The sequence below is a fragment of the Micromys minutus genome (genome assembly GCF_963924665.1).
Source record: "Micromys minutus genome assembly, chromosome: 30".
Taxonomy (NCBI): domain Eukaryota; kingdom Metazoa; phylum Chordata; class Mammalia; order Rodentia; family Muridae; genus Micromys; species Micromys minutus.
Genome location: NC_137965.1, coordinates 3,150,448 through 3,164,241, shown reverse-complemented (window position 1 = coordinate 3,164,241; position 13,794 = coordinate 3,150,448). Strand labels below are relative to the sequence as shown.

Below are 13,794 nucleotides of genomic sequence, written 5' to 3'. Positions count from 1 at the left end.
CCATTATCATCAAGGCAGGAAACATGGCAGCATCCAGTCAGGCCTGGTGCTGGAAGAGCTGAGAGTTCTACATCTTGTTCCAAAGGTAAACAGGAGAATATTTTCTCCCATGTGGCTAGGATGAGGGTCTTAAAGTCCACCTCCAAAGTGACACACTTCCTCTAATAAAGCCACACCTACTCCAACAAGGCCACACCTCCTAATAGTGTCACTCTGTGGGCTAAGCATATTTAAACCACCACACAGGGTCTGCTGGTTCTGTAAACATTTAAATAAGAATATAATGTGTCTACCTGCCTGAGACACCCTGCAAATATGGGCACTGGGCCAGTACAAAGAATTATTAGAGCATTATCTGTTATAGTGTTGTGGGTGGGGCAAGGCTTTTAAGCTGAGTGGATTTTGTAAGCTTATGGCAGCTGAGGGAGGGAGAGTCACTTTTCTTTAGTGTGGCTCCTGCTAGGATGCCATGCCCCAGTGGATAGCTCTATGTGTGCACATGGGTAGCACCAATTGGACTCAGTGGGCTTGATTAATTAATTAATTAATTATGAAAGGAAGATATAAAGTTGGGAGTGGGATGTAATCCTTGGATGGAATTGGAGCAGGGTAAGGAGTGGTCCACAGAATATACCTGTATTAAATTTTCACATAAAAATGGGAAAAATGTTATAATCATCATCAGTGTTAATGACAAGTTTATAACTTTATATTATAAGCACTATTTGATGTTGATTTCCTGTAAGAAAAAACATTAGCAGTGGGACAATTTGACCTCCCAAGTAGCAGCCATTAAACTTTCTCTTGCTGAGTCACTTATTTTGAGAAATAGTCATATTCATTTAGAAAAAATGACTTCATGAAATTTCTAGGTAAATGGGTGGAACTAGAAGCTATCATCCTGAGTGAGGTAACCCAGTCACAAAAGAACACACATGGTATGCACTCACTGATAAGCAGATCCTAGCCCCAAAAAGCTCTGAATGCCCATGAAACAACTCATAGAACTTATGAAGCTCAAAAAAAAAAAAAAAAAAAAAAAAAAAAAAAAAAAAAAAAAAAAGGAAGGCCAGAATGTGGATGCCTCATTCCTTTTTAGAAGGTAGAACAAAACACTCATGGGAGGAAATACAGGGACAAATAGAGGAGCTGGGATTGAAGAAAAGATCATCTAGAGACTGCCTCACCAGGGGATCCACCCCATATGCAGCCACCAAACCCAGTCACTATTGCTGATGCTGAGAAGTGTTTACTGGCAGGAGCCTGATATGGATGCCTCCTCAGAGGCTCTGCCAGAGTCATACAGATACAGTTGAGGATGCTTGCAGCTAACCATCGTACTTAACACGGGGAACCCCAGTGTAAGAGCTAGAGAAAGGACTGAAGGAACAGAAAGGGTTTGCAACACCATGGGAAGAACATTATCAACCAACCAAACCCTCCAGAACCCGCAGGAACTAAAACATCAACCAATGAGCACACATGGAGAGACCCATGGCTCCAGGTGCATATGCAGCAGAGGATAGCATTGTCTAGCATCGATGGGAGGAGAGGCCTTTGGTCCAGTGAAGGCTCATTTTCCCAGTGTAGGGGAATGCCAAGGCACTGGGGTGGAGGGGGTGGTTGAGAGAGGGAGTGCCTTCATGAAAGCAAGCAGAGGGGGAGGGGAAATGGGAGTGGGGAAAATAGGGATAACATTTGAAATATAAATACAGAAAATATCCAATAATAAATTTAATTTCAAAAAAAGAACAAAAGAAAAAGAAGATTTGCAATGTTCACAGACCTCTAACAAGGCTCTTGGAGACAATCTTCGTAATTATAAAAGGAAAAAAAAAAACACCCTTTTTTTTTCTGTAGTGGGATGCTGGCTTTATTTTATATTTATGAATGTATGAATTTCATTCACAGTCATGTATTAGTTCATAAAAATTGATGTACTAAGAAAATTTCAAAGTGAGATTAATCTGGTATAGTTCAAAGAAAACTAGTTTAGAATGCATGAGGTAAAGGATGTGAACCCTAGGTCTCTGGTTAATGAACCGTGTGGCAGGGGACAATCTGAGACACTTCAGGAATTGCATCTAAAGCTGTGAAATACCATGAAAGAGACATAATCAGCAGATGCTAGCACTGATTAGCATAGAATATATAAATGAAAGTGTCTGACTGTTTGAGTCATAGTGGACATGTGATACTGTAAGATACTAGGCAAATACCAGTGTAGTTTCTTGTTTAACTGTCATTCAAATTAACATATTTTATGGCTCTAAAACCTTCATTTTGTGACTATTGGGAGCAAAATTGCTGTCTTGTTTTACCCATGATTCTTTGTTCAAACTTTTATCAACATGATGTTTTGTTTCTGGATATTATGTCTACATACCTTTTACCTTCTCCCTTTACTATGAAAAAAATATTAAAATGTTACTTTAAAATTTTTTAAAAGCCAGCTACACTACTCCTGAACTAGCACCACCCTACAGTCCCCTTGAAATAAAATTTTTAACGTTTATTTATTTGTTTTATGTATGTGAGTACACTGTGACTGTCTTCAGACACACCAGTAGAGGGCACCAAATACCATTACAAATGGTTGAGAGCCATACACACACACACACACACACACACACACACACACACACACACACACACACACAAGAGACTTAGGTCCAATCCATGTGTGATCTTTGGTTGATGGTTCAGTCTCTGGAAGTTTCCAAGGGTCCAATTAGTTAACTCAGTTGGACTTCCTGTGGAGTTTTCATCTTTTTCAGGTTCTTCAAACCCCCCCATCTTTCTCTCTCTCTTGAACAAGACTCGCCAAACTCTAATGTTTTGAGGGGTGAGTCTCTGCATCTCTTTACATTGGCTGAGGGTGGAGCCTCTCAGAGGACAGTTATGCTGGACTCCTGTCTAAAAGCATAACAGAGTATCATTAATAGGGTCAGGAATTGGTTCTTGCTTATGGGATGGGTCTCAATTTGGGCCAGTCATTGGTAGGCTATTCCCTCCTTCCTTGATCCATCTTTCTTCCTGTATATCTTGTAGGCCAGACACATTTTGGGTTAAAGATTTCATGGGTGAGTTGCTGTTCTTATCCCTCCACCTGGAATCCTGCCTGGCAATAGAAAGTGGCTACTTCAGCCTCCCCAGACCCCCATGACTGTGAGTCTCTGATAGAGTCTCTCCCATAGACTCCCTTGGGAACTCCCCCTGTTCCAAGTTTCTGGAACATCCTAGAGATACCCTCACCTGCCCACTACCAATTTCCCTTCTTTCTCCCCCGCTTTCCCTACCCCTGATGCCCTGTCATGTTCTCCTCTCCATCCTATTTTCCACCCAGTTCTCTCCCTCCATCCACCTTCAACACCTATCTTATTTCCCCTTCTGAGAAAGATTCAAGCATCTTCCCTTGGACCTCCTTGTTATTTGGCTTGTTTGGGTCCATGAATTGTAGCGTGGTTATCCTGTACTTTATGGCTAATATCCACGTAAAGGTGTGTGCATACCACACATGTTCATTTATATGTGGGTTACCTCACTCAGGATGATATTTTTTTGTTCCATCAATTTGTTGGTACAATTCATGATATCCTTGTTTTTAATAGCGTAGTAGTATTCCATTGTGTAAACGAACCAAATTATCTTTATCCATTCTTCAGTTGAGGGACATCTGGATCATTTTTAGTTTCTGGCTATTACAAATAAAGCTGCTATGAACATAGTAGAGCAAGTGTCTTTATGGGATGGTGGAGCATCTTTTGAGTATATACCCAAAAGTGGTTTAGCTGGCTCTTAAGATAGAACTATTTATCCTCAATTTTCTGAGAGACTGTCAAATTGATTTCCAGCGTAGCTGTATAAGTTTGCACTCCTACCAGGAAAGCTGGAAAGCTCTTGCTTGCTCCACATCCTCGCCATGAGTTTTTGATCTTAGCCATTCTGATGGATGTAAAATGGAATCTCAGGACCACTTTGATTTGCATTTCCCTGATAAGTAAGGAGGGGCTTTAACCATTTCTTTAAGCGTTTCTCAGCCATTGGAGATTCCTCTGTTGAGAATTCTCTGTTTAGCTCTGTACCCCACTTTTCAATTGTGTTATTTGGGTTGCTGGCGTCTAATTCCATGGGTTCTTTACATATTTTGGATATTAGCCCTCTGTCAGATGTAGTGCTGGTGAAAATATTTTCCTAATCTGTACCCTATTTTTTTTTTATTGCCAATGTCTTTTGCCTGACAAAAGCTTTGGAGTTTCATGAGGTCCCACTGATTAATTGTTGATCTTAGTGCCTAAGCTACAGGTGTTCTGTTCAGGAAACTGTCTTCTGTACCAATGAGTTCAAAGTTTAGTGTATCTGGTTTTATGTTGAGGTCTTTGTTCCATTTGTCCTTGAGCTTTGTACAGGTGATAAATATGGATCTATTTGTACTCTTCTTTAGATACACTAAACCTTTCTTCCTCTTGTCGGAAGGAACCATCTAGGTGCTGCCGGGCCAGTTTCCCCTTCAGTGTCCTGACCCTGTGGAAAATTCTATCCAGGTCCCGTTTGATGTCCACCAAGGTGCAGGTATGGTCATCTGTTGCAGCCGCGGGCTGGACAGGTAGTTACAGTTCAGAAGCATCTCACTGGTTTCTGGAAGTGATCCAGCATGCTCTGGGCCAGCATTATGGCACTGGCATCATCAGTGTTCACCATGCCGAGGAAGTGGCCGCAGAAGTTCCTTGAGGCTGAATCTGGGGTTTCCATGGCTTTCTCCATGGCCTTCGATGCCTAAACATCTGGTAGCCTGGCCTGTGCTTCTGGCATGGTGCCCTGATTGAGTGATTTTAAGTATACATGGAATAAAGAAATCTAATCCTTTGATATAAAATAGAAAAACAAAAGATTGGAGACAGAAGGAAACACTGTCTCAATAATAACGATGATAATAATAATAGTAGTAAATTGCTCTTCACAAAAGGGAGAATTAATGAAATTGATTTAACTGATATTAAGGACTAGAGGAGAAATAGTGCTAATTGGGTAAAATTAGTTTTTAATGTACAGCCATGTTATTGACAGACATATTTCTTTATTTCCTTTTTTAATGTATATAAAATGTTCCATAATATACTTGTTTATTGTCTGAAAAACCTTTTGCTTTCATTTTATATATACATTAGATTGGTTTAAGTAATAAAGTTTTGAAAATTTTGAAATTATATATATATATATATATATATATATATATATATATATATATATATATATATGGGTTTTGTCTGCATGTATGTCTGTACAATAGGTGTCATTAGTGCCCATGGAGTCTGGAAGAGGGCATCTAATCCCATTGAAGTGTAGATACTTATATGAGGTAGTGATACTCTAGAAAGGTTCTGGAACTTAAACCCTGGATGTCTAAAAGAGCACTCAGTACTCCAAATTCTGAAGTTGGTGGGACATTTCCTCATCACATGAAGGGTTTTTTAAATTTCCTCTGATAAGTGAATTATGGAATGAGAACAGACTATAGAGTTGGTCAGGTCCAACTCTATCCATTACAGAAGGAAGACTTACTGACTGGTTTTTAAGTCAGTGACTCAGGATCAAGTGGACTATGCCTTTGTGTTTCTGCTTTTCAGGCACATGAACTATTAGAATTAGTCCCAGTGGACCTTGTATTTAGGATGTACATTTTCCTAAGTTCTAGTCAAATTATGACTACTAATATGTCTACTAAAGATGCTAAATACCTTGTGGAAAAGCACCCCCTTTTTACCAAAGTATACTAAATTAAGTAATTCTTTTCCAGTAAATAGATAAATTACCAATTTTGCACAAAACTGATTGTCCTAATGAAGATTGTTCCTTTGATAAATATCAAAATTAGGAATCAAATCTGGTAGGTAATGCCAGGACTCAGGTTGAGTCGGGAAGATAAGATAGTTGTGAGTTCTAGGTCATCCTGGGCTATAGAGACCCTCGGTCAGAAAACCAAAAAATGAGCAAATATACATAACACCTACTAATAACCGTGGGAAGCAGGGAAAATGCAGATTTGATGGGACATGAGCAGCCTCTTAGCATGCACACTGACGTCCAGAATGAGTTGCTGCAGCGATGCCCGTCAAGAAGGGCACATGCTTAGCAATCCTGTTACGTACCAATGACGTAAGCATGTTCTGGCAAGACTTCCTCGTGGGGAGCAGGGTAAGTCAAGAAGCCTACAGTAACATTTCCAGTCCATACACTCTACCATTTCCCTTCCATTGACCTTATATGATATTACATGCTGAATGGGACTGTGAAGTGATCTTTGATAATCACTCATTTGGTTGGTCTTTAATATTTTAACTGAATATTTCCCTATGGTTTTGGCTTACAGAACCTTCCAGTGGTTGAGGCATTTCTGGGCCCTTTCATAGAGTTCCACGAAAAAAAGCAGACATGAGAATTCTTAGACTTACTTTTAACCAATCAGTTTCATTCAGTCTAATCCTTTCCAAAGTATCTTTATTTATAAACCCTTGAACAGTATCCAGAACCTGAATCTTAAACTTGAAAGAGGAGGGCTAAAGATGGTTTTAAGGCATGGAATCCTCCTCTCTTGCCATTTGCACCTCCAGTTCCCTTCATCTGTCACATCTCTACCACGAATCCATCCATGGCTCCATCCGGGGATTTTCCGAACACTAGTCAGTCATTTCTCTTGAGTAGGTGATGAGGTGTGATGTGGGAAGCCACTGTATTCGCCATTACAAGATGGCACTCAGCCCGAAGGGAGGGTGGCCAGTTTTGAGATAAACAACCTAAGTGCTCATGCACGCCTGCCTGTTTTTGCTGTATCATGGTGACTTTGAGTATGCTAATTAGGGCGCACAGAATGCACCAATCAGGTGGCAGCACAGTCCTCCTAAGCATATATAAGGAGGGCTGGTTTCTGGGCTCAGGGTCTTTTGCTACTGCAATCAAGCCCGCAATAAACGCCTGTAGAAGGATCCTGTTGTGGCGCGTCTTCCTTGCCGGCAAGATAGGCGATCGCTACAGTGTGAGACTCACTGCTCTTGAATGCACCCTGTACCATAACCAAGGTGGTGGTCTTTAAACTGAGATTTGGCTGGGATCTTTCATTACTAAATCCTTTCTGCTATGTCTCTATGGAGATTGGATGTTTGCTGTAAGTACCATGTTTTCTACAGTTTTCAAAGGGTTTTAAAGTCTGTTTTACTTTGATTTCATGTTGTACAGACAGGGTCGAAAACCATATTCAATAACTACAGTTTTTAGAGGTCACACCCTAAATGCTTACGATAAGGGTGTCTTAGATTTACAAGCTCATCCCTTATCCATTTCTATTTATTTTTTCTTATGGCTTTTACGGGGAGACATCATGGAAAACCTATGGGTACACATGGAGAAAAGAAGATCACAAGAGAGAATTGGCACAGCAGCTTCAGTGTCTGCCCCTAATGCTGGAACTGTAGTTCTGAATTTAGACAAGACACAGGGGCTGGAGGAAAGGACAAGTAGTCCTCTCCTTCCTCATCCTCAATAGAATCCACACCAACCTTCTCATAATTCTCTAGAGCAGCCATGTCCTTACAGGGCTCAGAGATCTCCCCCTCCTTCATGCCCTCACCCACACAGGTACACAAGGACATGCTTAGCATACATGTCATCTAGGCATGTCTAGGCCTCAGCAATGGCTGTGTTGTTGTCCAGCATCCAGAGCTCTCTGGACCAGGTACCACAGTTGTGGGTTAATAATTACTGCCAAACTTGAGGCAAGTGGGACACCAGTCCACAAACTGGATGCTGTGCATGGTCTCCATGGTAGCATTGGCAGTATTGACATCTTCTGGGACCCTATTACCACAGTAGAGGAGGCAGAAAGCCATGTATTTACCATAGCGGGGGTCACATTACACTATCTAGTTGGCTGGCTCAATGCAGGTATCACTGTGATAAAATGCTGTTCATGGAAGGCTTTCTCAGGAGACATGAGAAGCAAAAATGGCCAATAAGAGGAAAATGGAGGGTAGAGAACCAGGTTGAACTGGCATTCTGTCAGAAACATTAAGGGTCTAAACAAATCTGAGGCAAGTGGTGATGGAACAAACACTCTGGCTAATAAAACTTTTATGGTTAGTATATGTTGGGCACTCAATGTTGACATTTCTATAACAGGTATCATAAATGGTCCGACTATCTACCATTAAAAAAATATTGAGAATGCTACAGGTTGGAGTGGGTGGTGAGGATGGAATTGTAGGGTCAACAACAGTAGTAAAAACCTGGGAGTACAGGGTAAAAGGCAAACACCAGCTTGACTTCTTTCTCTTATTTAGAGAGAACCACTCCATCAACAGTGAGGTAAACCCTGAAAGTTTCCCCACCAGCACTATGAAAGAAGGCCTGGGACCCCTGCCCTGGTCAGCCAGCTGAGAATTCTATGGAAGACACAGTCAGTGATCTCTTTGCCAATGGTGATGTGACCACAGCCATAGCTATTGGTACCATTTTCCTAGCTTGAGATGAGCTGTTCAACGTGGAAGAGCTGGAAGGAGGGGCCAGTGAACACATCAGTAACTGTGGGTTCCAGGTCTATAAACACTGCCCAGAGCACATGCTTGCCAGCTCCTGTCTCACTGAAGACGTTGAAGGAGTAATTTCCCTCAGTGCCGTTGTCACTGGGTATCTGCCTTCAGGATGGACGTCATGTAGAAGGCATTAGAGCTCCAGCAGGCATTGTTAATCTGGACACCGGCCTGGCCAACATGGGTGGAGATGTACTCACACATGATAGCTTTGTTAGAAGAAAAGGGAACAGAAGCAGAGACTGGGTCCCCGTTTCTATTCCCAACACCCAACAGTCAAGGTACATAACACAATGACACCCCTTATCTATTTCAGAGGTAAGTTTTAACGTAAGGTGTAGGCTATTTTATTCTATATATTGACTTTTAGAAACTGTTCCACTTAACCTGAGATCAGAAACCACCATGCAATTAGCTTGGAAAACCCAATCACCTCACAGCACATGATTTTTACTTATAAATCTAGCTTGAATATTGAGGATTCACCAATGTAGGGCTATTGCTACTTAAAAAAGAGCATAGGGTAGATGATACATTGTAACTGAAAAGCTTGCTTGGAACACAGAAAGTAAACGGCTCCTTCTAGTCCCACCCCCTTTTTTTGTGGATCAGTCTGTGAGGTAATTTGTATCCTGATTCATTGCCCTCCTACTTTTAGGAAAAGTCTTATTTAAACAAATTGACCAGTCTCTTGAAGTGAAGAACCTTTCTATAGTTAAGATTGCAGAGACATTGATACACATTTCTATTTTGATGATTTATACATATTACCTGAAATTTATGCTTTTATATCATGACACAGATTATTAGAATAGAGCTTGAGGCTGGAGAGATGGCTCAGCAGTGAAGAACACCTACTGTTCTTCCAGAGGTTCATATTTCAATTCAGAGCAACCTCATTGTGGTTCAAAACCATGTTAAGGGAACTGGTGTCCTCATTGGGTGTGTCTGAGGACACCAACAGTATACTCACGTACATTAAATACATCTTTAATCACACACAAAGAATTAAGATTTACCTTACTCCTGATATAACATCCTATTTTCAATCTAATCGTTTGCAGCTAATTTCCATGTACTATGTGGTTCTTGTTTTTATGGCTAGTTTTGTCTGCACCACTTTTAGGAGAGAATTTTGTAATATATTTGCTCTGATTTGATTCTAATTTTCTGATAACTTTTTGTTAGAAATATGTAAAGAAAGTTGCTGGCATCCAGAGTGTCAGAGATCTTCAGGCTGACTTTAAACCTGACCCCTAAACTTCTAATATCCTAACCCCTAAAACGTAACCCTGACCCCTAAAAACTCAACCCTATCCCTATCCTCAGCCCTACCCCTTATAACCTTACCCTTCTACCCCTCTAACCCTAACTCCCGCCCATTCCCTAACCATCTATCCCTACACCTCTAACCCTTTTCCGTTTAACCCTATCCACCTGACCCTCTATCTCTAACCTTTAAATTTCTTATACAAAGTGTATCCCCAATGTCCCTAACTGTAACCCCTGACCTTCGAACACAAACAGCTTGATTACAATAAACTGTAAACTTTGATTTTGACCAGGTGCTCGAGATGTTGTACCTCTAAGCAGACTTCAAAACACTAAGATTTTATCACACTGAACAGATATGGGTTTTTTCCACTACCTGCTCTTTTCTGCATTCAGAGATAACTGGGAAGGGCAAAAGCTGTACACTGCTTCCATTTACAGGTGCTCAGGAAATGGAAACATAAAAAATAGTTTTTGTTATATAATGAGTATAGAAATGTGCAAAGACTTCACCATAGTAAACACATTGAGCACTTTCTCTGCAGTGTGATATGTTTTATGCATCCTGTCTTAGTTTGGGTTTTATTGTTGTGAAAAGATACCATGACCAAGACAACTCTTATAAAGGACAACATTTAATTGGACATAGTGTACAATTCCAGATGTTCAGTCTATTATCATCAAGGTGGAAAGAATGGCAGTGTCAATCAGTCATGGTGGAACAGGAGCTGAGAGATCTATATCCTGATCAGAACATAGCCAGAAGAATCTTCAGGAGTGGATAGAGCTTAAGCATAGGATCTCAAAGCCAATCCCTACAGTGACACACTTCCTCAAAAAGGCCACAACTCCTAGTGCCAGTTGACATGGGCCAAGCATATTCAAACCACCACACTTTGAAGATCAGTGTGATCTGTAAAACCTTTATCAGAATTGTTACATTCATGGTGTTTCTCTCCAGCATGTGTTCTTTTATGTACCTGGAGGTGACTGGATTGACAATAAGCTTTATCACACTGATTACATTTATAAGGTTTGTCTCTAGTATGAATTCTTTCATGATTTTGAAGTTGACCATGAGATGCAAAGGTTTTACTACATTGATTACATTCATATGGCTTTACTCCAGAATGTATTGCTTTATGCATTCCGAGCTTAGCACTAGATACAAAGGCTTTATCACATTCATTACATTTGTAAGGTTTCTCTCCAGTGTGAATTCTTTCATGTCTTCTAAGACCACTCGGACATGAAAATGGTTTACTACATTGATTACATGCATAGGGTTTTTCTCCAGTATGTGTTCTTCTATGTACCTGAAGATGGCTTCCATTTGTAAATGCTTTACCACATTGGTCACATTCATAGGGTTTCTCTCCAGTATGTGTTCTTTTATGTACTTGTAGATAACTATGATATGCAAAGGCTTTGCCACATTGATCACATTCATAAGGTCTCTCTCCAGTATGTGTTATTTTATGCATTTGGAGATGACTTTGTCGAGAAAAGGCTTTGCCACATTGAAGACATTCATAAGGTTTTTCTCCAGTATGTGTTTTTTCATGCCTTCGGAGATAACAGTTGTTTGCAAAGGCTTTACCACACTGAGCACATTCATAGGGTTTTTCTCCAGTATGGGTTCTTTTATGAATTTGGAGATGACTGCGGTGTGCAAACATTTTGCCACATTGGTTACATTCATAGGGCTTTTCTCCAGTATGTTTGCTTTCATGTATTTGAAGATTACTTTGTCCTGAAGAGGCTTCACTACAATCATTACATTTGTAGGGTTTTTCTGCAGTAGGTATTGTTTTGGGCATTTGAAGATTATAATCATGTGTAAAGTCTTTACCACACTGACTGCATTTGTAAGGTTTTTTTCCAGTGTGAATTTTTTCATGTCTTTTAAGAGTATTCTGACCTGCAAAGGCCTTACCACATTGATTGCATTTGTAAGGTTTCTCTCCAGTATGTGTTCTTTTATGGACTTGGAGTTCAGTTGATCGAGAATAAGCTTTACCACATTCATTGCATTTGTAACGTTTCTCTCTATTATGCTTTCTTGCATGATTTTGAAGTTGACCATGAGAGGCAAAGAATTTACCACATTGCTTACATTCAAAAGGCTTCACTCCAGAATGTGTTGCTTTATGCATTCGAAGACTAGCATTACACACAAAGGTTTTACCACATTCACTACATTTGTAGGGTTTCTCTCCAGTGTGAACTCTTTCATGTCTTTTAAGATCATTCTGACCTGCAAAGGCCTTACCACATTGATTACATTGATAGGGCTTCTCTCCAGTATGTGTTCTTCTATGTACTCGGAGATGACAACTGTGTGCAAAGGCCTTACCACATTGGTCACATTCATAGGGCTTCTCTCCAGTGTGAATTCTTTTATGTACTTGTAGATAACTATGATATCCAAAGGCTTTGCCACACTGATTACATTTGTAAGGTTTCTCTCCAGTATGTGTTATTTTATGTATTTGAAGATGACCATACTGTGAAAAAGCTTTGCCACATTGATCACATACATAGGGTTTTTCTCCAGTATGGATTCTTTTATGAATTTGTAGATGAGTATGGTGTGCAAAGGCTTTACCACACTGGGTACATTCATAGGGCTTTCCTCCAATATGTGTGCTTTTATTTGTTTGGAGATTACTGTGATCTGAATAGACTTTATCACATTTATTACATTTGTAGGGTTTCCCTGCAGTAGGTAGTATTTTCGGCTTTTGAAGATTATAATCATGTGCAAAGGCTTTACCACATTGATTACACTTGTAGGGTTTCTCTTCTGTATGAATTTTTGCATGACTTTGAAGTTGACCATGAGAGGCAAAGGATTTACCACATTGTTTACATTCATAAGGCTTCAATCTAGTATGTGTTGCTTTATGTTTTCGCAGACTAGAATTACAGCTGAAGGCTTTACCACATTCATTACAATTGTAAGGTCTTTCTCCAGTGTGAATTCTTTTATGTCTTTTAAGTTCAGTCTGCCATGCAAAGGCTTTACCACATTGATTACATTCATAGGGCTTCTCTCCAGTATGTGTTCTTCTGTGTATTTTAAGATGACTAGCATTTGCAAAGGCTTTATCACATAAATCACAGTCATAGGGTTTCTCTCCAGTATGTGTTCTTTTATGTACTTGTAGATAAGTATGATATGCAAAGGCTTTACCACAATGATTACAATCGTAGGGTTTCTCTCCAGTATGTGTTATTTTATGTATTTGGAGATGACTGCGTCTTGCAAATGCTTTGCCACATTGATTGCATTTGTGTGGTTTTATACCAGTATGTGTTCTTTTATGTGTTTGAAGATTACGAGGATGTGCAAAGGTTTTGCCACATTGACTACATTTGTAGGGCTTCTCATCAGGACCACTTTTTTCATGCCTGCAAAGATAATTCGAACATGTGAAAGCTTCACCACAATAGGTACACCATTGAATCTCTTTATCTATGGTAATTGATATAACAATTAGGTGTGAAGAAAAATCCCATCTTATAGCTTTATCACTTCGTTTACATTCATGGTTTCCCCTTCATGGTTTCCCCTTCAGTACAGATTGTTTTGCATCTTTGAGCAAACCTGTAATCGTACTTGGCTCACATTCATAGCCACCCTTTTCTCTATAAGATCTGTCACATATTTAAAGAGAAATGAATGAGCTCACAGATTTACCATACTCAATACATTCATAGATTTTTCGATATAGGGAAATACTCTAAATTCGCATAGTTTAGTGGCAACTCCAACCAGGAATATCAGAAAAGCATTCCCACATTCCCAGTATCATATGGATTTTCTACAGTGTGGGTTGATGGATATATTCACGATGAAATTGCAAACCAACTCATTATAAACTTATATCACATTGAGAAATTCTTAAATGGAGATTAAACATGAAGATTAATTGTT

The 13,794-nt window shown here is 39.8% G+C and overlaps 1 protein-coding gene across 1 annotated transcript; it reads right to left on the bottom strand.

Moving 5' to 3' along the window:
- Positions 1-8,672: 8,672 nt before the first annotated feature.
- On the bottom strand, positions 8,673-13,266 carry LOC308439791 (uncharacterized protein; the record flags this gene model as incomplete). The annotated part of the gene is made up of 3 exons (XM_080941727.1): positions 8,673-8,791; positions 11,299-12,361; positions 13,198-13,266. 3 exons carry the CDS (start codon positions 13,264-13,266, stop codon positions 8,673-8,675), a joined length of 1,251 nt encoding a protein of 416 aa, XP_080797853.1.
- Between the last annotated feature and the right edge of the window lie 528 nt (positions 13,267-13,794).